This window comes from Ursus arctos, unplaced genomic scaffold (genome assembly GCF_023065955.2).
Source record: "Ursus arctos isolate Adak ecotype North America unplaced genomic scaffold, UrsArc2.0 scaffold_2, whole genome shotgun sequence".
Lineage (NCBI taxonomy): Eukaryota > Metazoa > Chordata > Mammalia > Carnivora > Ursidae > Ursus > Ursus arctos.
The window spans coordinates 67,972,681-67,998,598 of record NW_026622874.1 but is presented as its reverse complement, the minus strand read 5'-3'; the positions used below and the strand labels follow the sequence as shown (position 1 = coordinate 67,998,598).

At 54.9% G+C, this 25,918-nt stretch overlaps 1 protein-coding gene across 6 annotated transcripts; it reads right to left on the bottom strand.

The window, feature by feature from the left end:
* Positions 1 to 2,091: 2,091 nt before the first annotated feature.
* Positions 2,092 to 24,052, bottom strand: FLYWCH1 (FLYWCH-type zinc finger 1). Of its 6 annotated transcripts, none has more exons than XM_048224916.2 (11): positions 23,885 to 24,052; positions 21,689 to 21,803; positions 12,603 to 12,701; positions 11,367 to 11,807; positions 10,639 to 11,100; positions 9,170 to 9,619; positions 8,770 to 9,033; positions 8,160 to 8,423; positions 7,027 to 7,299; positions 5,538 to 5,602; positions 2,092 to 3,225 (listed from the first exon to the last, which is right to left on the bottom strand). In XM_048224916.2, exons 4-11 carry the CDS (start codon positions 11,698 to 11,700, stop codon positions 3,196 to 3,198), a joined length of 2,142 nt encoding a protein of 713 aa, XP_048080873.1. In that variant the 5' UTR covers positions 11,701 to 11,807; positions 12,603 to 12,701; positions 21,689 to 21,803; positions 23,885 to 24,052; the 3' UTR covers positions 2,092 to 3,195. The 6 variants fall into 6 exon arrangements, with proteins under 6 accessions (XP_048080873.1, XP_048080876.1, XP_048080874.1 ...); XM_048224919.2 differs by having other exon boundaries at positions 8,794 to 9,033; XM_048224917.2 differs by lacking the exon at positions 12,603 to 12,701 and having other exon boundaries at positions 10,639 to 11,097; positions 23,885 to 24,046.
* Positions 24,053 to 25,918: the final 1,866 nt, after the last annotated feature.

Genomic DNA, 25,918 nt, shown 5'->3' with positions numbered 1-25,918 from the left:
AGTAATTCTCTTCCCCTCTCCCGGCCCCCCAGAACCACCTTTCTACTTCCCCTTTCGGTGATTTTTTTCCATCATGAGGAGGACAGTGGGTGGATGACCCCCGTTGCTGCCTGTGCCCCGCCCACAGGTTACCCAGGGCCAAGGCCACGGAGGTAATGCTGCAGACTGACAAACAGGGAACCCTCCAAGCGGCTGGGCAGAGAAGGGCTGGGGTCCAGTCCCCACAACACCAACCGTGCAGCTTTTAGGCCGGTGGGGACAGAGGAGCCCTCCAGGAAGGCGGGAACAGGCTGCAGCGAGGTAGGCCAAGGACTGAGAGGAGCCCTCCTTGGGAGGGGTCAGCAGACGGTGGTCAGTGCCGAGTGCGAGCAAGCTCTGAGAAGCATCTGCCAGCTTCAGGCACAAGGAGGTCCCTGGTGCCGCCTTCCTGCAGGAAGGATGTGGGGACCGGAGGCTGGGCGGGGGCCAAGGGGGAGCGGAGCCATGAGAAGCATTGTAATGATGCTCACCTTACCCCCTGGGGCAGGAACTGGGGGCTGGGACTCCCATAGCCAGCCACCGATCCCCATTTTTGAAAGTTGAGCTCCTTTTTGATATTTTTGTTAACCCTAGTGAACTTTTTAAAGAATTTCTTAATTGAAACCTGATTTCGTAACTGTTGCTCACTGTCACAGGAAGGGGCAGAGGCTCCGTGTGGTGTAGACATCATAAAATCGGGTTTATTGGGGGAAACTAGCAGCAGAGCAGAGCAGGGAAGGAGGAGGGCCCTGCCCTGCTGACCCGTCTCCATCCACGGAGGGGCCAGCTTCCGAGGACCTGCCCCTGTGCACTTCGCTCTGTGACAGGACAGGGCAGGGGATGTCTCTGTGGCCCTGCAACGGTGGAGGAAGTGGATGTATGGGAGGAAGCTTCTGGAGCCAGAGCAGCCAGGGGGCCACCCAAGGTGACGGCGATGTCAAAATTCCTGTCCGTGTGGGCGTCCTCGGTCCAAGCAACACAGACCCTCCGTCTGTCCTCTGAAGTCAGAGCAGGAGCAGAGAAGATGAGGAGCACACCGGCGCTTGCCCGCAGGAACGTCCAGGAGGGAGGGGAAGCCTGCGTCCCTCTGTGAGTCTCCTTGTGCTGCATCCTGGAGCCCGGCCACGCTGAGGGGCATGGACGTAGGACTGAGGAAGTCACGGTCCCTGCAGAGAGCCGGCTGGGGAGGCCGCAGAGCCAGCAGATTCTGCTAACAGCTGTCGGGACTCAGCACTTCTCTCTGGAGCACCCACGCCCGTGCGAGGCGCCCCTTCCACAATGGGGCTGCGCAGAGACTCGGCGGGTAGAGGCACAGACTTCCCTCTAGGAGCGGCCACCTTCCGTGGGCATGCGTATTTGCGACACGAAGATGGACGCGGGATTGGGGTGTCCTGTCTGTTCACAGGGATGTGTCTTTGGCCTTGGCCGCGGGCAGTTCCCCATCTCGGGGTGGCGTGCTTCATGGCCAAGAGCACTGCCAACGACATAGCCCCCGTGTCGGGTGTCCACTGCCGACGGCCGTCAGCACAGGGTTCTCTGCCGGACAGCTGCCCGCTACCTGGGAGGTAGGGCCGTCTTCGTGACAGCTGGCCAGGCTGCTAGGCTCCGGCCCCGTAGAGCTGGTAACTGGGTCAAATGATGGGTCACATGCTCGCCAGGGATGGGAGCCAGGGTCTGCATTGGGGGGTCTAGGTTGCCCTGTCCTTGGGGGAGCCATTTCCATTTTAAGCTTGCCCCAGTTCATGAGAAAGTGGGGGCTCAGAATGAGGGGCAGCAGCAGAGAATCAAGGCCTCTCAGCGACATGAGGGCAGTGGCGAGCAGGGGCCGCAGCGCCCCCTGCAGGCTGGGAGCAGACCACTCGGCAACCGCTCCAGAGGAGGCCGACCTGCTCGCGGTCCAGCAGACATGGGGCCAGGTGAGGGGCACTGCCTCCCGCCTGGGGGTCTCTTCTGGGGGTGCCCAACCAAACTCCATCGTTCCCAACCTCGTGGCACTGAGACTCAGCGCAGTGGCTTTGTGGTGGCCGACCGTTGTTGCACAGGGGACGTGGACGCACATACCAGTTCTACACGGTGAGATAGAAAACAGGGTTTATTGGCGGGAAATCTATAAGCAGAGGGACAGTGGGGTCCCAAGCTGTCGCTGTCCCATAGCCGGACAGCAGGCTCCATGGCCAGCTTTGCAGGAGAGAGGGGGCCTGCGGCGTGCGCTCCCTCTGCAATTACAGCACGGATTACAGCATGAACGCAAGGAAGCTCGCTGTCGAGGCTGTGGCCCAGTTAGCAAGCAGCTGCCTCTGGAGCTCCTGGCCGAGGTCAGCCTGCTTCTCCTCGGACCTGCTAGGCCAGCCGTCTGTTATGCTACCAGATGGGAGAAGGGGATGGGCCTCCACTGCCATCCGGGCCTGCCTCTCCTCCTGTGTCAGATAAATGTGGGCGATCCAGGACCCAGACATCGTGGGCCAGTAGGGTCTGTCCGAGGCCGGCTTCCCGTGGACATCCGGGTTGGCTCCCGCTGCCAGGAACGACACTGCTGTGGGGACTGCAGACCCTGGGTTTAAGTCAGAGGACAGCAAAGAGAGAAACTCCGACAGAATGTGTAGTGAGGCCTCTGCTTTGGCCTGTCTGCCACCACGAGGGATGGCTGCAGCCCAGCCGCACGTGGCCAAGGAGCACAAAGGTCCACCTGGCACCTGTCTGGAAAACCTGTGGGGAGGCTGGAGCTCTGCAGGGCAGCTCAGCAGGAAGCAGCAGAAACTTCTCCAAATGTGCCCACGCCAGACTGGACCATCCTTGGCAAAGTCACGTACTCTGAAAATGGATGGGTGTTTGTGGCTCGGAGCAGCAGAGCAGAGAAGAGGCATCTTTGTGGAAAGACGCTGCTTCAGCTCTTTCGTGGGCCAGGACCTTGCCCTAGGTCACACACACCTGCAGGCCGCCAGCTCCTGGCACTCTTGTTTGCCCGCTCGGAGACATCATCAAAGTATGGCTCCTGGGGGACCCTTGAGGAAACGTGAAGGCCACCAGTGCTTTGGAAGAGTGGAAGAGAGTTTTTGTGAAGCAAGATCTAACCGGGTAGGATAGGCCAGGGGCCTGGGTACGCTTGGAGTGCCCTTGATGCTGGCAACGCACGGGGTCCATCCGCTCGAGTCGGGAGGAGGTTGGCCTCACTGGGACTCACTGTCCTGTTTTGTACCTTCCACCTTCCTAATTACAAAGAAACACATATTCGTTATAAAAATCCAAACATGGCAAAAGTAGGCAATATAGAGGGTTTCCCTTTCCTTAGAGATAACCATCAGCTAGGCTGTTTTCATACACGTTCCCATAAACACATCACACCGTTTCCATTAAAAGGGGAAGTTGCCCCATAACATGCACTTTGGGGGTGCCTGGCTTTCTACACTAGCATATCCTGGGAGGAAATCCACACTCCTGAGAGGTCCCGTCTCCCACTCCAGAAGTTGCTGGGATCTGCATGTGGCCTTAAGATTCTTTGTCGCGAAATGGAAAGTTCTCGTTTATTACTGTGATGGGTTTGGAAAATGTCCACAATTCTTTGGTGTCCCACGGGGAGTGTGGGAAGGGACAGAGGGAAGGAGCCTAATTCCCCTCCCCTTGTGCGTGGGCTACGTGTGCTCACCGGCTTCTAAGGAAAAGAGTAAAGCAAGAGTGGCAGGGTGGTGTGAGCGTGTTCAGAACGTCACTGTCGCTTCCCTCCTGTTTTTTTTAGACAGCTTTACTGAGCTGTCATTCCCACGCCACCCAGCTCGCCACGTCAGTGTGGGACTCGACAGGGTCAGTGTATGCGCAGCCATGCGCCCATCCCCACAACCACTTCGAGGACGTTTCCACGCTCCCCAAAAGTCCTCTCTGTCCTTTTCCACTTTCGTGGAGAGTTTGTGAAGGGCTGGTGTTAGTTCTTGGCTAAGTGTTTGGTATAGGGCACCAGGGATGCCATCCAGGCCTGGGGCCTTTCTTGGTGGGAAGTTTTAAAATGACTAATTCGGTGTCTGTACCTGTTACAGGTCTATTCAGATTTTCTTATTTCTTCCCGAATCAGTCTTGGTAGCTCGCCTTTCCAGGAACGTTTTCACTTCAGCTCGGTTACCCGATTTCCTGGCATGCTGCTGCTCAGTGTTCCCTGACGACCCTTCTGTGCGTGTGTGGTTTTTCCTGTGGGGTAGGCAGTAATGCCCTATTTTTGATTCTTTATTTTAATAATTTGAGTCTTCCCTATCTTTATCTTATTTAAAGATTTTATTTGGGGGGGTGGCTAGGTGGCTCAGTCAGTGAAGCATCTGCCTTTGGCTGAGGTCATGATCCAGGGTCCTGGGATTGAGCCCCATGTCTTTTTAAAATATTCTATTTATTTATTTGACAGAAAACGAGAGACAGAGAGCACGAGCAGGGGGAGCAGGAGGCAGAGCGAGAAGCAGGTTCCCTGCTGAGCAGGGAGCCCAAGATGTGGGGCTCAATCCCAGGACCATGGGTCATGACCTGAGTTGAAGGCAGACACTTCACCGACTGAGCCACCCAGGTGCCCCTAAATAAAATCTTTAAAAAATATAAATAACGATATTATTTTTTTAAGTCATCTCTACACCCAATGTGGGGCTCGAACTCACGACCCCGAGATTAAGAGTTGCACGCTCCTCTGACTGAGCCGGCCAGGGGGCCCCTGAGTGTTCCCTATCTTTACAAACTAATTTTGAAAAAAATTAAAATAATAAAGAAATAAAAACCAATTTTGGGGGCGATGTAGTTAAAGGTTTGCTAATTTTGTCGATCCCTTACAAAGAACCAACTTCTGGTCTCGTTCATTCTCTCTTCTCTTCATCACTCATGTCTGTTCTTCCTCATGTCCTCTGCTCTCGGATGGCTCCGTCATTCTCTCCCTAGTCGTCTCCCTAGTGTCGTCACACGGGGTGTCGGTCGCTGACTTGAGACCTTGTTCTGCTTTAACGGAAGTCTTCGCAGCTACAAACGTCCCTTCGTCCCTTCGGCGCTGCTGCCCGCGCCTCCTCACGCGCCGCGCCGCCATCTTGCTCACTGGGGACCATTTCCGCCGGCGCCGGGGCCGCCTCAGTCGGCTGTGCGGCTGTGCGTCCTTCGCGCGGCTGATCTCTGCTTCACCCGCTGCGCACACACGCCGTCCTTCGCGTGATTTCAGTCCTTGCTGTTTCGGGGCCCAGTTCAGTCTGTCGGGCGAGCCCCCCCCCCCCCCCCCCCGCTCGCCTCGCTCCGCTGCCCCCCTCGGACCCTGGTCCGGCGGGGAGACAGCTGTCGTGATGGAGGGGCGCCTGGAAGGGGCTCCTCAGCCCCCACAGGCCTTCCGGCGGCCGCAGCCCTGGGCCCCATCTCTCCTCCAAGCTCGGCAGAGACCCCGTGCCAGGACCCCCAGCCCACCCACTCCTGACGCCTTGCCCACAGACACTGTGCGGCGCAGTAAGCGTTTGTGGCCGTCACCAACCGCGCGCCGGGCGCCTGAGTGCGCGAGACAGCTGTTAGGCACACACCTGCCGGCAGGCCGGCCACTCGGGCTGGACGCACAGCTGCGCTTCCGGCGGAAGTTTCATCTTTTCTGAGGAAAGAACGTTGAAAACACGGGTTAATAATTCTTGTGTAAGATTTTCTTTTCTTTTTCATTATTTTTTAAAGTAGGCTCCACGCCCAGCATAGAGCCTAACACGGGGCCTGAACTCACACCCTGAGATCCAGACCTGAGCGGAGATCAAGAGTCAGACACTTAACCAAGACTGAGCCACCCAGGCGCCCCCCCTTTTCTATTTTTAAGTCATCTCTACACCCAACATGGGCCTTGAACTCACAACCCGGAGATCAAGAGTCACAGGTTCTACTGACCAAGCCGAGCAGGCGCCCCGTTAATTTTCTTGTTGAAGCTGCTAGAGCCAAAGGTACACACTTTGTCATGATGACCTTAAGGCCTTGAGGATAAAGAAAACTGGGTGGAACGACTCCGATTGGGGCAGTCACTGGGAATCCTGGTTTTCTGACACCCCAAACTACCTGTGCCTGGTGAAAGAAGCTATCTGGGACCCTGAGAGTCAGCGTTCAGCCCCTGTCATTCAGCAGAGCAGACCTGAACGACACATCGAACCAAACTACCCTCAAATGTGCCACAGGCGTCCCACAACTTCTATTTCTTCTCTTTTTTTTAAAGATTATTTATTGCGGGCACCTGGGTGGTTCAGTCAGTTAAGCAGCTGCCTTCGGCTCAGGTTATGGTCCTGGAGTCAGGGGATCAAGCCCTGCATCTTGCTTCCCACTCAGCAGGGAGCCTGCTTCTCCCTCTGTCCCGTCCCCCTGCTCCTTCTCTCTCTCTCTCGCTCTTTCTCTCTCCAATAATCTTAAAGATTATTTATTTATTTGACAGAGAGCACAAGCAGGGGGAGCTAATATGAAACTAATATGAAACACAAAAACGCTTCCTAATACCTGGTTTTCTATTCTGTTTATGTCAAGGGAACCCATTTTCAGTTCAATAAAATTAAGTCTTGGCAAAACCTTATGAGTGTACATGTGTGTGTGCCCGTGTGCGTGTGCATGCGTATACGCATGTGTGCGTGTGCATGAGTGTGTGTGCATGCATTGTGCACGTGTGTGCCCACGTGCATGTGTGTGCATGCGTGTGTGTGTGGGTACACACAAATATTAACACACTCTTCTGGAGCAGTCTGTTTTTTCATCTGATTTTCAAGAGACTGATCTGTAACCAGTTAAGACCTCTTAGGATAAAGGAAAGGAGAGGAAGTGAATTAGAAGGGGAGTCGCTTTGAGAATGGGACGGATCTGGGGTGTTTCCAGGTTCCAGAGAAGGCGCCAGCGCACAGGACAGATAGAAGACTCTGGAAAGGTAGGAAGGCCAGGGCACCAAGCTCCTCAGATGGTGTGTGTCCCTTGAGGTGTCTGAACCTCAGGCTGGGAGAGTCGAGACGCCTACAGCTCTTTTATACTCCCCCCTGTGACCCCCATCCCTGTCTGCACCTGGGTCCTCCTGCTGGACCACGCTGGGGAGCCGCTCCCGCTGCCTCAGGGCCTCCAGGCCTGCCAGGTCAGGCAGGTGGCAATGGCTACGCATCACCGTCACCAGCTGGCCCTGCGTGATGGCCCGGCTGCGGCAGCCCAACCGGGCCTGGTCCCGGCACATCCAGTACACCTTCTCCCCGGCCGCCTTCTCCTTTCTGTAGAGGAAGGACTCGTACACCAGGAACCTGCCCCCGAGGGACGTCCTCAGGAACTCCAGAGGCCGGAGGGTTCCTGGAAGGAAGTGGCAGCATGAACGGGGCGGCTCAGAAGCAGGGTGCAGAGCCTGGGCGCCAGGGACAGAGGCCGTTTCCTTTGCGCCACCAGCCTGCCCCAGGAAACCGCAATCCCCGCCCCCCCTGCCCCCGAACCCGCTCCGCTCTCTGCCTCCACACCAGCCTATGCTGTGGGGCCCTGAGGGCTGCAGCTCCAGCTGCCAGCCCAGGGCCCGTGGCCCTGACAGCCTCGAGGACAGACAGGCTGTCTCCTTCTCGGGGCTTTGGTGCTGCCTGGGAGGCTGGCCCTGCTTTCCTGCAGGCCTCTCCTGACCCGGCTTGGATTCCACACTTGCTGGCGAGCACCCCAGTCAGAGGCTGGGCTGGAACATTCAGCGGAGCCCATGGCTGGTTGGGGCCATGCACAGGGAGCCTCCTGGCTCTGTGTCCACCCTCCCCTTGGCCAGCTGGCAAACAATCGACTCTCTCTTGAGGCTTTTAAGACCTTGAATTGAAATGTCATGCGCTGTTGGGGTTTGGGTGGCTAGAGGGAACTGGGGGTGAGGGAGGAAAACAGGCATGAGAGACCCAGAGAGGGGAGACAGAGGATCCCTGAGGTCCAAGAGCATCGCCCCATAAATGGGTGCTGAGCACTTCCTGTGGGAGATCATGCCACCCCACCCCCTTCCCTCCAGCTGTCTGCGTGGGTTTCTCTCCAGCCAGGCAATCCCAGACTAGCACCGGCCATGAGTGTGGAGCCCCCGTGCAGCCCTGCCTTAGGGAGCTCACGCTGCGGGTGGCTAGACCCCACCAGGCACAGGGCTGCGGACAGAGGGTCCACAGGAGCACCTGCCCCGCTCCATACCCTCTCACCCGCACCTGAGCCTTCCCTCTGGGCTGGGCTGGGGATCTGCTCCCTCTGCCTCAGGGCCTCCAGGCCCCCCAGGTCGGGCGGGTGGCAGTGTCTGCGCATCACCATCACCCGCTGGCCCTGCGTGATGGCCCGGCTGCGGCAGCCCATGCGGGCCTGGTCCCGGCACGTCCAGTACACCTTCTCCCCGGCCGCCTTCTCCCGCCTGTAGAGGAAGGACTCGTACACCAGGAAGCTGCCCCCCAGAGGGGTCCTCAGGAACTCAGGGCCTCCTGGGGAGAAACGGGAGAGGTGGGTGGGGGCGGAGAGCTGGGAGCTAGGTCTTGGAGTTCAGCGGTGAGGTGATGGGGGCCCCTGTTCTCAAAGCAAGAGCAGCATAGCTCCTGGGCGGAGCAGACCCGGGAGGACTCCGCCCTGAGACAGCAGGACTGAGGTGAGGAGGGGAGGGGCAGGAGGGGAGGGGAGAGCAACAGGAGAGGGCTGTAACCACTTCCAGAGTGTTCGCCTCGCCTTAGATTGGGAGGATGCTTGCTGGGGGACATGAGAGGTCAGAGGGAAAGGCTGGCTGTCCGGGTCTCCTGCCTGTCACCAAGGCCCACTGGCCGCAGTCTGTCCTACCTGGGCTCCCCCGCTGAGCCGCACCTGGGCGTTTCTCCCGCTGCCTCAGAGCCTCCAGGCCCCCCAGGTCAGGCGGGTGGCAGTGGCCACGCATCACGGTCACCCGCTGGCCCTGCGTGATGGCCCGGCTGCGGCAGCCCATGCGGGCCTGGTCCCGGCACGTCCAGTACACCTTCTCCCCGGCCGCCTTCTCCCGCCTGTAGAGGAAGGACTCGTACACCAGGAAGCTGCCCCCCAGAGGGGTCCTCAGGAACTCAGGGCCTCCTGGGGAGAAACAGGAGAGGTGGGTGGGGGAGGGAAGTGGGATTTCAAGGTCTTGGGGTCCCCTCCTACCTCCCTGGACCTGAGGAAGCAAGACTTGAGGGGTCCCGGCTCTGGGCCAGCAGACTGAAGGACTCACCTGGGTCCTCCTCATCCTGGTCCTCAGCAGGGGATCCCTGCAGGGCTTGGGGCGGGGCCGGGAGGACTTTTGTGCGCTTTCTAGGCCGGGCTCTAGTGAGAGTCAGGGTCCCAGGCCCCCTGCGGTAGAGCAGACTGTCCACGCCTTGGAGCAGCTTGTCCGCTTGGCCCCTGGGCCCGCCAGGCCTGGCCTGCAGCGTCTCCATGGCCTTCTCCTGCTGCCGCCGGGCTTCCAGGCCCTCCACATCGGGCGGGTGGCAGTGGCCCCGCATCACGGTCACCCGCTGGCCCTGTGTGATGGCCCTGCTGCGGCAGCTGTGCAGTGCATGGTCCCGGCACGTCCAGTACACCTTGTCCCCCACGGCCTTCTCCCGTTTGTACAGGAAGGACTGGTGCACCAGGAAGCTGCCCCCGTAGCACGTCCTCAGGAATTCCAGGGGCCGGGGTTCTCCTGGAGGAGGAATCTAGGGCAGTCACGGCAGCCGAGGAGAGGAGGCCAGGGAGGTGTGGGGGCCAGGGCTTTTCCCTTTATGCGGACACTGACTGTAGCTTCCCCGAGCCGGGCGTGCGTGGGCCCTGCGTGCATTCCCACCGACCCCGCACCCAGTGAGCCAGGGAGATGGTGCCCGTCCTCTCCTGGAGGTCAGCGGGGAGGCCACTCAAGGTCGAGCACCAGGAAGGACCGAGCTGGCTCTGACGTCATAGCCTATGTGTTCAGTCATCCTGGCCAGACTCTTTTTAGGGTTTGTTTGAAACTTCTATTTAATTTTTGAATAACACATGCACACGCCATAAAATACAAATGGTGGCAAAAGACAGACAGTAAAAAACAAGTGTTCCCTGCCTCCCCCCACTCCAGTACCCAGCACAGCAGCTGCCCTAAATCCTTACACCCTCAAATCTGGGTCAGGAGGGACCCGTCCCTTGGGACCAAGCCCACCTCCCACTGGCTGGTAATAAAAACCCAGAAGACCTCAGCTACTGGGCGCTCAGTGCCACCACACGTGGGACTGGCGCTGAGTCCTTCCCACACATCAAGCTTCTGGTCTCCCTGGCATCTGAGCGATCACCCATCCCCGACAAAGCTCCCGAAACCCCAGAGGTTCAGCACCTGCGCTGAAACCAGGTGGAGCTGTGATTTGAACCTGGTCCAAAGCTCTCCCCTAGGCCGACCTCCCCTAACCTCACGGGAAACCAGGACCACCTGGCCCTGTTAAAACTCAGGTTTCTGGGCCTCACATCAGACCCTGCTGCATCAGAAAGTTCCAGAAGGACTTGGGCCCCCTGGTTCTGGAGCACTAGTTCTATCCCCCGGGCTTGATGATTTCTAGAACGTGTTTCTATCTTTTAGCCATGTTGACTTGGAGCGCATTACAAGCCATGTGGGACCCCACGTTTCACTCTGGGCACAGGTAAGGACCCGTGGGTTCCCGCTTGCTCCAGAGTGGAGCCCAGGTGTGGGGCACTCACCAATCCCCAGGGTCGGGCGTTTCTTGGGGGGCAAGCTCAGCAGCGACAGGGCTCGCAGTCCCTCATCCTCTTCTGCGGCAGGCTTGCTCAGCACCAACCCAGGGGTGGGCTCCGGCTCCTCAGAGCACAGCCACGGGCCCACCCCTTCCAGCGGCTCCTCCACTCGGCCCCCAGGGCCCTCTGGACCCCCCAAGCCTTCAGGCAGGGCTGGGCTGGGCAGCTTCTGTCTCCGGCGCCGTGCCTCCAGGCCCTCCTCGTCGGGCGGGTGGCAGTGGCCCCGCATCACTGTGGCCCGTGGGCCTCGGGTGATGGCCCGGCCCCGGCAGCCCAGCTCACAGTGCTCACGGCACTTCCAGTAGACCTTGTCCCCCACGGCCTTCTCCTGCTTGTACAGGAAGCACTCGAGAACCAGGAGGCGGCCCCCAAAAGGGGTCCTAAGGAACTCCAGGGGCTTGGGGGCTGCTGGGGAAAAGAGATGACTGGGTTAGCTGGAACAGAGCAGGGCTCGAGGCCAAGGACATGGATGGAGGGATGGGAGATACACAGAGATGACACCGTGAGATCATCACACCAGCCTGACACAGTCCTGATTAGAGACAAGGATGCTTAGCTCCAAGCAGAGGTGGGACCCCAAGGTCACCCCCCAGAAAGGGGGTGCACAGGGCCGATGTCTGAGCATGCAGGGCCACAAAGGGGGCTGGGCCAGGAGCAGTAAGCCTGAAACTCACTTGTGTCTGGCTTGTTGCGTTTCTGCTCAGGCTCCTGGGGCGTTGGCTGGACTGCCCCCACTTGCTCCTCCACTGGCAGGATCTGGGGGGTCCTGGCCAGTGCGTCAGGACCAGACATCTCCAGGGACACGACACAGTGCCCTCCTTTGGGCTGGGAGTCCACCCCATCAACGTTCTCCGTGGAGACCGTCAGCAGGACCAGTTTAGAGAACTCTTTGGGCTTCGTGGGGGCTGCGGGGACAACATCTGTGCCTGGCTCAGGGGACTCCGGGGACGGCTCCTGGCCAGCCTTCACACTCTCGCCCTCCTGCTCGCTGGGCTCCGGCAGGGGCATTCTGGGACAATGGCCCGTCCCCCAGGCCACACTCAGGACCCAGCAGATGGAGTTCTCTTCCTCCTCCTCCTCCCTGGTCGGGAACCTGGCAGTCCAGGGGCTCCGTCCTAAGGAAGGAGGCAAAATCCATCAGGGGAGGCCCCCTTGGGCCTGGGGCTCAGGAAAATGGACATGGGGTGGAGGTGGAGGCAGATGGGGCTGAAAGGCCGGGGAGGGCCCCGCACAGAGCTGGAGCACCCCGGGTCGCTGCCTCTGCTCAGCCGCGTCCTCGCAGGCAGCTGGGGTCTGTCACCTCCCCTCCCCAAACGCCACCCTCCTGTCTGTAAAATGTGCCGCAGGCAGGGCTCTCCAGGGGCTGCTGGGGTGACCGAGGCACTGAGAACCGCGAGCTTCTGCAAAGACAGGCCCGTAGGTGCCGAGCACGGTGGGCCGTGTCTTCACGGGGTTTCCCATCTCACTTGGCCCGTGTATGAAAGTGGGTCATTCTTGCTGACCCAGGGTACAGAGGAGGACACTGAGGCGTGCCAGGACAGCCGACACGGCCATGAAGCGCAGAGCTGGGAGTCCGGCTGAGGGGGATCCGGAGCCCGTCCCCCCACGGTACCTGCTGTGCCTCGCCCGGGATGACGGTAACCGGCCGTCCTGAGCACCAAGCCTCAGAGACCAGCACTTGGGACATGGGCTCAGGTCATGGACCCTCCCACAATGCCCGGTGGCCTTCCTGCTGACACTGTGTCACAGGGAGACCGAGCCGGGCACCCGCTGGCGCTCTGCAGAGGGGACGCCTGGCTCTGGGAGGCAGGACTCTCTGGACTCAGACCTAGATGTGTCCCCCACCCCAGGCCAGAGGCCCTGGACCACACAGAGCTCGGGAGATGCCGGGGCCCCAGGAGGGCAGTGACCTTGTGCCTGAGCGGTGCTGGCACTGCCTCAGCTGGGAGGGGACGGGGCTGGACAGGGGTCTGGAGAATCCAGTCACTCCGGGCTCCCTGGCTTCTGGCCTGGAGAAGCAGAAAGGACGTATTATGGGGGTAGAGCCAGCCTGGAGCCAGCCCTGGGGTATCAGTTTGCGGTGGACTCTTTTGTTTTCTTGAGGGACTGGGTGGTGGGTGAGTGGCTGGGTCTCTCCCACCTCTCCTTAAGAGTCCAGAAGCAAGACCGCAGCCTTCCCTGCACATTTCAGCTCCCCATTGGTGAGCTGTCTCCCTCGTTTCCAAATTCTGCCATTCCAGTGCCCCCAGTCTCCCATTCCTGCTCTGAAGTTCCCTGGTTTAGGGCCCAGATTCAGCTCCCCAAAGCCTGGTCAGCCTAAGGGCAGGATCCCAGTGTCCCCACTAAGACAGAGCCAAGGCTGAAGGCACAGAGGGACGCCTCATCCTCGCCCCATCCCGCAGTACACGCCTGCCCATCCCAGGGCAGCAGTGGAGGGGTTTGGAGTGGAGGGTGGTGGCGAGACTCCAGGAAATCTTCCAGGTAAGGGGCCACCTGATTGAGAGTCCCGGCTGGCCTGCCCTTCCGCGTCATGCCCCTGGATGAGCCAACCCTCGCTACTCCCGTGCGGCCCTTCTCTTCCCTGTCCATCCCGCCCCACACCGCGACGTGGCGGCTCAGGGACGCGCGGGCCCCTGGGGACCAGCCACAGCGAGACCTGGTGCGCGCCTCTGCGCGCTGCTGCCCGGGGCAGAAAAGGGTGACAGCGGGAGGCCCTGCCCCACCCCGACCCCGCCACCACGCCCCCCTCGCCGACTCGCCGATTGGCCCCAGCGCCCGTCCCTCAGCCAGCAGCCCGCCCCCAGCTGGCTAGCTCTGGGTCTCCGCGCGCCCCGGTCCCGCGCCCCAGTCGCCTGGCGCGCTCCTGCCGTCCCAGCGGCTTCCAGCCTGCCGGGCCAAGGGCGCAGGGGCCGACCCTCCCTTCTGCAGAAGGCCTCAGACAACGCGGGCCAGGCGAATCGCTGCCGTCGCTGTCCACACAGCACGCATACTCCTACAGGCCCGGGCCCCGGTCACCGCCACACGCGGGGCAAGAGGCGACGCTGTGAGGACCCTGTGAGGACCCCGACAGGCCATCGGCCTCAGCCTCAGACCATCAGACGCCGAAGTCTGGCCTCCTCTGAACCAGAGGGCGCTGGCATGACTAAGACCCCCCACATTCCCCGGGAACTGGACCGGAGTCAGGAGACAGTGCGGTCCCCTCAACTACAAGTTTTGCTTAAAAGGCTTCCAAGATCCACGGACCTCAAAGGATATGGAAGAAGGTACAGCACAACAAAAGGTGAACTATGGTCGCCCCCCATCCCCCTCTGCGGAAAAGCATGGGTCAGCAATGACCTAGAATTTGGATTGGATTGACAGTTACCATTCTCAACCGTTAAGGGGCCTTGGAATGTAGATTGTCTAATGACCACAGATCCTCCCATAAGGTACGCAGGCCCCCTTGCAATGTGCCTTGAATCTGGACTGGCTCCAGCCCAGATGGGTCCCTTGCTGCGTGACTTGCTGAGTGTGGCAGAAGCCTGCTGTGGGGGTTGGAAGTCCTCACCCTCAGGACACGCAGCCCTGAGCCTGCCAGGCATGGAGGAAAACCATCTTGCACTGACCGGTCCAGCAGACCCCCAAGCTGTGTGTAGCCACATGAAGGGGCCAGAGGACCCCAAGCCACGGGTGCGATCCTGCATGGCGGCCACAGGAATGGCCCACCCACCCTATGGGGACATTGGTCAATAATACACTGTTATTTCAGGCCAGTGAGATCAGGGTCATTTGCTACTCAGCCGTAACTAATACTCGGCAAGTGACTGAACCTGGTGGGTTTCGGCTTTTTGATGGATGGAGCACTACAGGTTGTGAGATACACAACATCAAAGGGCACTTGAACTTCAGGTACCCTGCAGCACAGATGTTAAATCCCTCAGCTGATCACGTTTAAAGGGCTGGTAATGCAGCGAGAAGAACAAAAATAGTGAGGATAAAGGATAGCAATGAGAATTACGTACTTAAAAAGTCATAACAGGGAAGCCTGGCTGGCTCAGTCGGTTAAGCGTCTGCCTTCGGCTCAGGTCATGATCCCAGGGTCCTGGGGTCGAGTCCTGCATCGGGCTCTCTGCTCAGTGGGGAGCCCACTTTGCCGTTTCCCTATACTGCTCCCCTGCTTGTGCTCTCACTCTCTCTCTCTCAAATAAACAAATAAAATCTTCTACAAAAATAATAAAAAGTCCGTAATGCAAAATTAGCCAGTCATGAAAAAAGAAACGTTGTATGAATCCACTTATGCAATGTCCCTACACTTGTCAAATTCACAGCGGCAGAGTCGGGGGGCGGGGTAGGGCGGGGGGTGGTGGAATGGGGAGCTGTTGTTCGGTGGTTGTGGAGTTTCAGTTTGGGATGATGACGACGTTCTGGTAGTGGTTGGTGGCGATGGTGGCACGCCAGTGTCAGGGTGCTTCATGCCACCAAGCTGTGCACTTAGAGTGATTCGAGTTGTAAATTTTTGTGATACATATTTTCACACACACACACACCAATCTGTAACAAACTACATGTAGTAATGTTCCATTTACCTAACATCGTTGGTGAATGAGGTTCTTCAAAAAAGGCAGATTTACTAGCTAAAGTTATGTCTCCATGATGCGGACTTCTACCGTTTTACCTGTTTCACAGTTTCCCCACCAAGGACGGATCTCTTCATAAGCTCTTACCACTCTCCACTGTCTGGATGAAGGGGGCATACATATCTATCCTGATTTGGAAATAAACGTGTTTCCACGCAGTTCCCTTGGTAGAGCTCCCCTCCCCACTTGGGGCCCTTTCTCCAGCCTTCGTGTCCTGCTCTCTCTGGTCACCAAAGCTCTCTGCCTCCTGCAGTTCTTTGCACTGGGACCACCAAGGCTCTTCATCTCCTGTGTCCTAAAACAAGACCTAACAAAAGCCCCTCCTTCCCTCAACAGTTTGACTTTGCAAGAACAGCCCACACTCCTTCCTTCTCAGCCTCGCTGTCAGGAGGCTGCCGGCCAGCCCTGCGGACACCAACCACTCTCTCCTTTGGCCACCATGCAGGGTCGGCCCCGGCTGGGTCAGTCCGTACACCGCCTTCTCCCTCGGAACCACCCGCGCTGGCCTATGTGTGGTCCATCCATACAGTGGACTATTTTTCGGCCATAACAAGGAATCAAGTTCTGGCACGTGCTACGGTGTGATGAACCGTGAGAACATCACGCTCAGTGAAAGAAGCCAGGCACAGGGGCGCCTACCTGGCTCAGACGGTTAAGCGTCTGCCTTTGGCTCAGGTCCTGATCTCCAGGTCCTGAGATTGAGCCCCACGCTGGGCTCCTCGCTCAGTGGGGAGTCTGCTTCTCTCTCTCCCCCCTGGTTGTGCTCTCTCTGTCTCTCCCTCTCTCTGTCTCGCAAATGAATAAATAAAATCTTCAAAAAAAAAAAAAAAAAAAAGTAGAAGCAGCCAGACACAAAAGATAGCAGACTGTATGACTCCATTTATATGACGTGGTCAGAACGGGCAAAGCCACTGAGATGGAAAGTAGATGAGTGCTTGCACAGGACTGGGGGGGGAGGGGAGGTTAGGAAGTGATGCTAAAGGGTGTGGGGATTCCTTTGGGTAATGAAAATGTAACACTGACTGTCGTGATGGTTGTGGAACTCTGAATACACGGAAAACACGGAGTTATACACTTTTGATAGCGGAATTATATGTATTAAATCATATCTCAGTAAAACTGTTAAAGAAAAATCCTTATAGGGACTCAGGTCCTCAGGGTCAGTTGGATGAAAAATAGTTTTCTTTTCTTTTTTTTTTAATACTTTTTATTTTTTTTTAGTCATCTCTACACCCAACGTGGGGCTCAAACTTGCAACCCTGAGATCAAGAGTCACACAGCGCTGACTGAGCCGACCAGGCGCCCCAAAAACCAGTTTTCTACACCATAAGCAGGTCTTTCACTATTGGGCTTGGTTTGTTCATCAAAGAAGAGGGCTGGCATGGATGACATACTAGGATATTGTGTAAGTTGCTAATATCATATTGTAAAAACTATATAAAAATATGTTTAAACTGTTAAGAACCTAATTCCTAGTACACGGCCCATAATCCCGCCACCCGGACGCACAGCTCTCTCCCTTCCCGGATTAGCGCTCTTGCCTAACATGTTGTTTTCTGCGGCGCACACACTGCATTCAACATGTTGTTTGCTATTTCACGCCACTTTACAGGGGGAGGCCCCCTCCTGCAGACCAGTTGGAGCCCTTGCAAAGGAGCAAACCATCGTGCAAGGTAGGCCCAGGACAGCCTCGACCCATCGAAATCCTGGGCAGCAATGCCCCCGAAGGCCACAAGATAGCGGTGTTGCCCCTTAGAATGAACATACTGCGTCCCTGGTAAAAATTCTCTGCCTGACACAAATGGTTCCAAAACAAGAATGTGGGAGTTCTTCCATGTAGCAAAAATAACTAAAGATTTCCCAAAATGTTTGTATTGACAAAACTTAACAGTTAGAAAGCAGATGCAGTTAACAAAGTCTGCAAAGGCTGTCTTTTCTAAGCTAAGGTTTTCCCAAAAAGCAAACCTAAGTATGGCTCAGACCCCGCGGGGCCTCTGGCCCTCAGCCCACGCTCCTCTCACTCGGCCTCCCGTGGGCTCTGCTCACGGTCGGCAGTTACGGACTGATTTCATTTTATGTATTCATGGCCTAAACAAAAAAACAAACAAACAAAAAACCCCAAAAACTGAGTCACCTGGGTGGCTCAATCAGTTAAGCATCTGCCTTCAGCTCAGGTCATGATCCCAGGGTCCTGGAATCGAGCCCCGTGTCGGGCTCCTTCCTCAGCGGGGAGTCTGCTTCTTCCTCTCCTCCCCGCTCATGCTCTCTCTTTCACTCTTTCTCTCTCAAATATTTTTTTAAAACCCCCAAACCTTAAATACCTAGGAAGAAATATCTCAAAATGTTAAAAGTAGTAAGAACAGTCATTTATTTTCTCCTTCCATTTCTTTTGTTTTCTTGAAATTGTGGACAATGTGCATGAACTCTCAGTACCGCAGGGAAACAGGAGACACCGTAAAGACAAGGTGCATCTCCTTGCTTGGTCATCTGTCCTTCAACTCCGTAACTCTCCTGTGACAAGTCACATGAGAAATTAAAGGGTAATATAAACGACAGAGCAATGAACAAAAATTGAGGATATGAAAAATCCTCGTTGTGGGACCTGCATAGCCTCAGACACTCTCTCCAAGATATTTATTAACTACAAAGGGAAAGACAGTAGCTTGACAGTGGGGAAATCCCACGGACACCACCCTACGTGGTCGAGGTTGACTTCGCCGGTCATAAGACACATCAACACCATGACGTCCTTGAAGAGATGCACCGAGAAGGACACCCACTGTCTCTGTGATTCTCCTGCCCCAGGCACACACCCCCCTTTTAACCAGACAAGCCATGTGGATGGGCGGTCCACAACACAAGTGACCAGAACACTTCAAAACTGCTGAGGTCATTGAGGACAAGGGCAGGCTGAGGACCCATCACAGATTGGAGGGGGCCTGAGGAGACACAACAGGTAAATGCCACGTGGGATGACAGGACAGAAAAAGGATGCTGGGGACAAGCTGGAGAAATCTGAGATCAACAGTGTAGGCGAAATGAACTGTACCCACGTTGATTTCCCGGCTTCGATCGCCACGCAGCGTCAGGTAAGATGCTGACAATCGGGGGGACTGGGTGATGGGTATGTGGGAATTCTTCGTACTCTTTGCAATGTTTTTAAAATCTAAAATCAACTCAGAATATAAGGTTCTTGAAAACCCAAGTTTCAAACTTACAGACACAATGGGAGTTGACAGAGAAAGTAAGTGACAGAGACCTCCTGAGTGTAAGGTAAGAGAGAGAGAGAGGAAAAGGGAGACACCCTCCTGTCCAGAGCCTCGTCGTCCGTCCTGGGACCTGGGACCTGAGCCAGGAACAAAATTCCTCTGGTATCAGCCCACACCTCCAGTTCAGTGACCCAGCAACCTCCTTGCCAAGTGTCACCAACATCCACGCTCCACTTCTAGGGCCTTAAGTGAGTGGCCCAGGACCGCACGGCTAGTGACAGCCAAGACTCCAACCCAGGCCCAGCTGGCGCGGAGCGAACGGGGTGCCTCCCTGTGCCCGCAGCTGCTGAGGCTCGACGCAAAAGCGCCTGTTGCCGAGGAAGCTGATGCTCGGAGCTGCTATGAGGCCTTCAGAGTAACTCATCAGCGGCGCTGATGTGTCCCTACAAATCAGCTATCTTGTGGTTTATCAGAGTGGCTTCCGGCTCATCTGGCCAACGGCAGGCCCGGGGCGGGGGGAGCGCTGGAGGGTGGAGTAAGGCGGGTGCTCCTGAAGCCACCTGCCTGGGTGGGCCCACCAGCGCGCTCTGGTCCAGCTTTGCAGGACCCCCCACGCCGCCCTGGAAGCTGGGCTGTGCGGGCAGCATCTAGCCCCTGTCGCTCACCATTTCCTGTGTGGCCCCTGAGCTCCTCCACCAACAGGGACCGCAAGGAAATTCCCAGCTGAAATCTTACAGTAGTTTCTGTTTTCCTGGCTGGATTCTGACTGGCACATCCTTTAAGAGTCTGAAGGACCGTGATTATAATATTTAATATTTACCAAATACAACGATGCACCTGGCACTAACCCCCAAGGGCTCTGCACGCACTATTCCTGTTTATCTTCCAAATAACCCCGTCAGAGTCCACTGTTCTTTCACATCACAGAGGAGGAACCAAGGCTAAATCTTAGGTTCCTGTGACCAAGAGCAGGCCGATAAAGACAGAGTCCGCAGTCAAAACGCCTGTGTCTGTCTTCAGGGCCTCACCTCTTAAAATCAGTAAAAATGTTTCTTTGCACATTGAGGATTCTGACCACGGGTATCAACGTAGTAGGTTAAGACTGGTGGTTGCCGGTCAAGGTGACTTGCTTCCCAGGCAATACCTGGCAATGTCCAGGGACATTTTTGGTTGTCACCACCGGGGGGCAGGTCATGCTACTAGCATCCAGTGGGAAGGGGCCAAGGATGCCGCTCAGCAATGTACACAGCCCAGGGTGGCTTCTCCAGCACCCCCCAGAGAAGCATCTGGTCTCAAACGCCAACAGAGCCAAGACTGACAAACCCTACTTGAGATCGGTGTTTAAAAAAATGAAACAGAATTTAAAAAATGAAATAGAATAGAAAGAGTGAATCCATATAATGACATTAAGTATAGTTTTCATGCAAGTTTTATTATAATTAGTTGTTTGTGTAATTCTGGTCTTCATAAGAATTCCCCTGGGGCCCTTGATAAAAATGCAAATGCTTGGATTTCCATCTAAAATTCTGACAGACGGTCTGGAGAGGGATTCAAGAATCTGGATTTTTAGCAAGTACCCCACGGGGCTCTGGCTCTCATGGACCATGGACGGTGCTTTGAGAAACACCTGAATAGACGCCCTTGAGAAACAGGTGGTCGGCGGCACTAAGTAATGAGCCTAAGAAGGATTTGAAGAGTTTTCTTCTTTGTGTGTGCCAGACCCCACATGAAGTACTTTATACACATGGTCTCATTTAATCTGTCACATTGTACATGTTCCCTCATTAACGCGTTAAATAAAATCATTAACATCTGTTTACTTCATGTCAGTAGGAGGGTCATGATCTTTTCTGAGATGATCCTGTAACAATTTAACACGTTTCACATACCTTGGGCTATTGGGGTGGGGGGTGGGGGCTCAAAAATACAGACAGGGATTTGCTCAAACTCATAAGTACGGTAAGTGAAATCTGGTGGAGAGAGCTCCTGGAGCATGGCTTCCATAGCCTGGGATAGCAAATACCGGACTTCTAAAAATCCCACCGGAGACTCCTTATGAAGGCTTCCAGCAAAGCAAACTCAAGAAGGCCCTTACGGTGAAGGAACACGCTCTTACCTATGCAAACAATCAGGCCAAATCTAACGAGACCAACCTTATTTCACGATTGGAAGTATCTTTCACTGAGGCTATGAGACTGTAAAAAACCTTTGTGGCTCAGTGGAAACTATGCATTGTCTGGAACACATCCTTCCAGGTTACAGGATTCTAGCCTTTGAGCTATGTCAACAACTCTGCCCAGTGCAGACGACCGAGAGCAATGCATAATTGTACTAGTCTGTAGGCAATAAACGCTGTCGCCATGTAAGTACATGTAAATAATTCTTCCCCCTGCAGAAGAAGCCAGTTTTGCCTCCATGTGCACATTTATTTCTATATCTGTAGTCTTCTAGAATCTTCTTTGGATTCTCTTGCCAACTGGCTATTAGATATTTCTGGCTCCTTGGTTAATGAGTTAAGTAAAAGCTTCCATACATGTTCATTCTACATCTGTATGAAACAGTTTTATTTCCTTTGGTTTGGTCTAGGGTTCTGCTTTTCTAATTGCCTGGGTCACTGGTCCTATAATCTCTGGTTCCAGTCAACAATTTTTTAAATTACATATGAAATCTCAATCTACATTGGACGCAATAAAAGCGGGTGTTATTTTATGAAAGTTTCACTTGTTATACACATGTCTATTTATTGTAAGTGGACTTAAATGTATTTTTTTACTTTGGATGGTCACTGCTTTGAGGTCAATACTTGGGTCCTCGTGTTTATTTTGTAATGTTCAATTTTTCCTCACTAAAGATTTATTGAGTGACTGGAGTATTTTTAAATCAGGCAGATGTAAATGGAAAGTTCAAAAGCCTCACGGTTTATGCTTCGTCACTCTCTTACCCTCCCCTCTCCCCCAGAATTGAGGCACAGAGCAATTTAAGCACAATACTCAAGCTGCCTGCCCTGATACTGGTGTCATGCTGGTGGTCACAAAGGGCTCGGTGTCAACCTAACGCCCAAGAGACACACAGTATTACAAACTGCTCGCTGCCTCTCAGGCAAGATCTAATAGGTAAGGTCCTGAAAGCCTGAGCCTCGCTCGGCAGCTGATGGTGGATCAACAGAATTACCTTCACGCACAGAGAGCAAGCACCGCCATCCCCATCTGCCGGTACCCGGGTCCTTACTGGGTTGCTGGGTGCGACAGCTGGGGCAAATTCCATCAATTCTCTGGACTGATTTTACCTGTGACACAGGAAAAGTGGCAAATGAGATACTGTATATGAAATTCTTCAATAAACTGTAAATCATCACGCAAGGCCAAAGAGTTCTTTGTCGGGCCCAGGGGTCCTGATGTTTTGAAAAAGCTCCTGGGTGACTCCAATGGCTGTCCCCCTCCCACACATGCTAACGAGCCATGAGGGGTAGACGTGTGCACTGACTGACTCTTGAACCCTCCTACAAAATATGCATGCTGTTTGTGCATACGCGTATCATTCCTGGGGGTGTTGAGGGTGGCAGTGACCCCCTCCCCCAGTGATTAAGAATCACTGTTCTAGGGGTCCCTGAGTGGGTCAGGCGGTGAAGCGTCAGTCTTCAGTTCAGATCGTGATCCCAGGATCCTGAGATCGAGCCCCATGGCAGGCTCCCTGCTCAGCGGGGAGCCTGCTTCTCCCTCTGTCTGCCTCTCCTCCTGCTTGTGTGCTGTCAAATAAATAAATAAAATCTTAAAAAAAAAAAAAAAAGAGTCACTGCTCTAAATAGGGTTTCTCAATCTCAGCACCACTGGCACTGGGGGGGAGGGGCTATCCTGTGCAATGAAGGGTGTTCAGCAGCATCCCTGGCCTCTGCCTGCTGGATGCCAGTAGCACAGCACAGCCCAACCATCCACACTGCTGTATGCCCCTTGGGAACCCCTGCTCCTGAGCACCTGAGAGAAGGCACAGGGCATGGAAAGGAAGATTCTAGCTCCAGGTCCTCCCAGCCCCAAGTCCTTCAGTCAGCAGATCAGAACCCTAGCTTTTTTTTTTTTTTTTTTAGGTAATCTCTTTGCCTAACGTGGGGCTCAAACGCACAACCTGGAGATCAAGGGTCGCATGCTTTATCCACTGAGCCAGCCAGTGCCCCAGAATCTTAGCTATTTTTTTACTTCCTCACCAGGCCTCATGTGTCCTCAAATCTCATTCTCTGCACACCTGGTCACACCACTTCCCATTCCTTCCCACTGAACATCACTCCAGGGCTTTGATCCTCACCCACTCCTCAGTGATCTTCCCATCCAGCATCCAGCTTGGCCAATTCTCCCTACGCAGTGCCAACCAGTAAATCTTCCTAAAGCTGAACTTTAATTATTTCTCTCTCCAGTAAAAATCGTCTCCCTTTCCGTTATAAACACTCCACACTCCAGCCCCAACCTCACACACTATCTCTTCTCCAAGTCCGACTAGGAGCTTTTGGAAGAGGAACAAGATAAACCTGATGGCATCAAACCAGAACATTCAAATCAAGTCCTCAAAGAGATTTTGGTCCTGAGAAGCAGAAATGTCAAAATATCAAAAATTACCTTTTCTCTGGAATGAAGATTACCCATGATTATCTGATTATTGGAACTCAGCATCCCCCAAAGGCAAGAAGTAAAGGCAGAGAAAGACGAATGTTTGTTAAAGCAAGGGTTTCAAACTGTAGTCAGAAGCATTAGGTCCTGACATCAATTCCATGGGTTAGCAATAGTCATTTGGAATGCAGAGATCAGAACAGAATCAGAACAAAGGTGGAGGAGATCTGGCTGTTAGGACAGAGGTTAGGGCCATTTCTCCCTTTGAACTTATCCTTCAGTAATCTACACCCACAGGCACAAGTTATGCATGTAGAACATATTTCTTGAGTCAAAAAAGTTTGAAAGTCACAACAGGCAATCTGCGTAATCAGAAGTGGAAGGAGGGGTTTAATAGCAGCAAAAGCGCAAGGTCACTGGGACCTACAGAACCGCGCAGATGGGACGGGGCTGGGGTGGGTGCCAGCGCGGGTCAGCTCGGGTGGGACGGACACGGCCGGGCGCGGGGTGGGGGCGAACGTGGGGCTCCCTTTCTGGGGATGTCAAGGCTCAGTCCGGGGTCGGCTGGGTTGGGGCGAAGGAGGAGCCAGGAGAAAGGAGGCGAGTCTCAGGTGAAGGGCAAGGAGGCAGCCTGAGCGCCGGGACACAGAGACGGGTGACACCCCCCCTTCCAGCCTCAGCAACCCTCGGGACCCCCGGGGAGGCCTGGCCGGGGGCGCGGCCACGCCGTGGGACCCGGGACCCTCCCCGGCCCGCTGGGGCCCGTGCTCACCGGGCACCGGCCGGGCGGCGGCGGCAGCGGAGCCCTCCCTCTCCAGAGACCGAGCCGCGGCGGGTCCTTTGGCCTCGGCCGCCGCAGCCACAAGCGTCGACCTCGCGGCCCAGGCGCCTCGGGCCACCACAACCCTAGCAGCCGCTCCCCGCCCCCACCTGCCCTCTCGGGAGCGAGCCCCGTGCCCGCGCCCCGCCCCGCCGGCCGGGAGCGCGCGCCACCCCGCGGGGGAGCCGACCTCTTGGAACGCCCAAGCGGGCTCCCAGCGAGCATGCGCAGCAGGGCCGTGGGGGCCCCATTCCTCCTGCAAACTCCGTTTCTCCGGCTCTTCCGAGAGCGGCGCCGAGCTGGCGGCCGGACCAATCGGCGCAGGGATCTACGGCAAGGGCTTGCGAAAGGGGCGGAGCAAACCCAGAACTGGGCGAAGGTGTCCGGGGGCGGGGCGCTGGCCGCGCAGGCGGCTAGGACTGGGGATGCTGGGCGGGGGCTCTGAGACGCGTGAGTGGGGGGCTTAATTGAGATCACGCCCCGGCCTCCGCCAGCATTTGTCTCGGTGCTCACTAAGCGGGAACTTTTGTTTAAATATCGTGATAGACCTGTCACTTTCTTTAGCCAGGAGAAGGAAATTTCTTAAACACCTTGTGAAAACCTTCAAATGACCCCGCCCCAAAGCTGGGCCAATTTGAGATGCAAAACACAGTGAATACTGGTAATAATGGATTATAACTTCGAATAAAATAAGAACCTATGAGTTGATACTAATATAAATAAGTATTTATATTAGTATGGATGGCTCAGTTGGCTAAGCGTCTGACTCTTGCTTTTGGACGAGCTCCTGATCTCAGGGTGGTGAGACTAGCCCCTAACTGGGCTCTCTGCTGGGCATGGAGTCTGAGAGTCTTCCTCTCCCTATGCCCTCTCCCCACCCCACCCGTTCACCCCCCCACCCCCACCCCAACCCCAGCTTGCAGGCTCTCTTTTTCTTAAAAAAAAAAAAAAAAAAAGGAAATGGGGAGAAGGGAACACTCTTACAGTAGAATGATGCAGAAAATCACGATTTGTCAACCACCCTAATTAATAGCTGATTTGGGCAAAAATCATCAATAGCCACAAAAGTTAGAGGGTGAAAGCTTAACAAGGAAATGGTATTTACAGAATCCCAAAGATACTTATTAATTACAAAGGGGGAAATAGGAATTTTATACTAGAGGAATGGTTCTCAAAGTGTAGTCTGGGGGTTCCTAGAGGTCCCTGTGGAATATTGCAAAGGCAACATGACAGGATTTTGTAATAGGCTGATTGCCAAAGCACATATGAGAACCTCTAGTATTTCTTTAGGCCTACATTAAGGAGATTTGCAGAAATAAAAAAAAAAAGTGTACAATTCAGTGTCTTTTCGTATATTCATAAAGATGTGCAAACACCACCACAATCCATTTTAGAACATTGTCTTTACTCCAGAAAGAAACCTGTAGACATTGCTGTGAAATCCCTCACCCCCCAACCCTAGGGAACTATTCACCTTTCTGTCTGTATAGAAGCAGAGTTTTATGTCTGGCTTATTTCACTTAGCCTAATGTTTTCTTTTTTTCAAGATTTTATTTATTTATTTATTTGAGAGACAGTGAAAGAAATCACAGAAGGAGAGGAAGAGGGAGAAGCAGACTCACAGCTGAATGGAGAGCCCAATGTGGGGCTCAATTCCAGGACCCCGAGATCATGACCCCAGCCGAAGGCAAACGCTTAACCAACTGAGCCACCCAGGTGCCCATTGCCTGGTGTTTTCAAAGTTCATCCATGCTGCAGCCTGTAGGGGCACTTCATTTTTGTAATGGCCAAATAATACTGCATTGTATATAGAAACTACAATTTGTATATCCATTAATCTGTCGATGGGCATTTGGGTTGTTTCCAGGTTTTGGCTGTATGACTCATGCTGCTATGAGCATTCATGTCCAGATTTCTGTGTGTACATATGTTTTCAATTCTTTGGGGTGTGCACCTAGGAGTAGAATTTCTTGGTCATATGGTAAC

Bases quoted from the DNA above. Each gene is read 5' to 3' on its own strand.
- FLYWCH1 (XM_048224916.2), bottom strand. From the start codon at position 11,700: ATGCCCCTGCCGGAGCCCAGCGAGCAGGAGGGCGAGAGTGTGAAGGCT. The intron at 9,034-9,169 runs GTGAGTCCTTCA...GTTTCTCCCCAG, and splicing joins CCAGGATGAGGAGGACCCAG to GAGGCCCTGAGTTCCTGAGG. The intron at 5,603-7,026 runs GTGCAGACAGGG...TTCTTTCCTCAG, and splicing joins GGTCCAGCAGGAGGACCCAG to AAAAGATGAAACTTCCGCCG.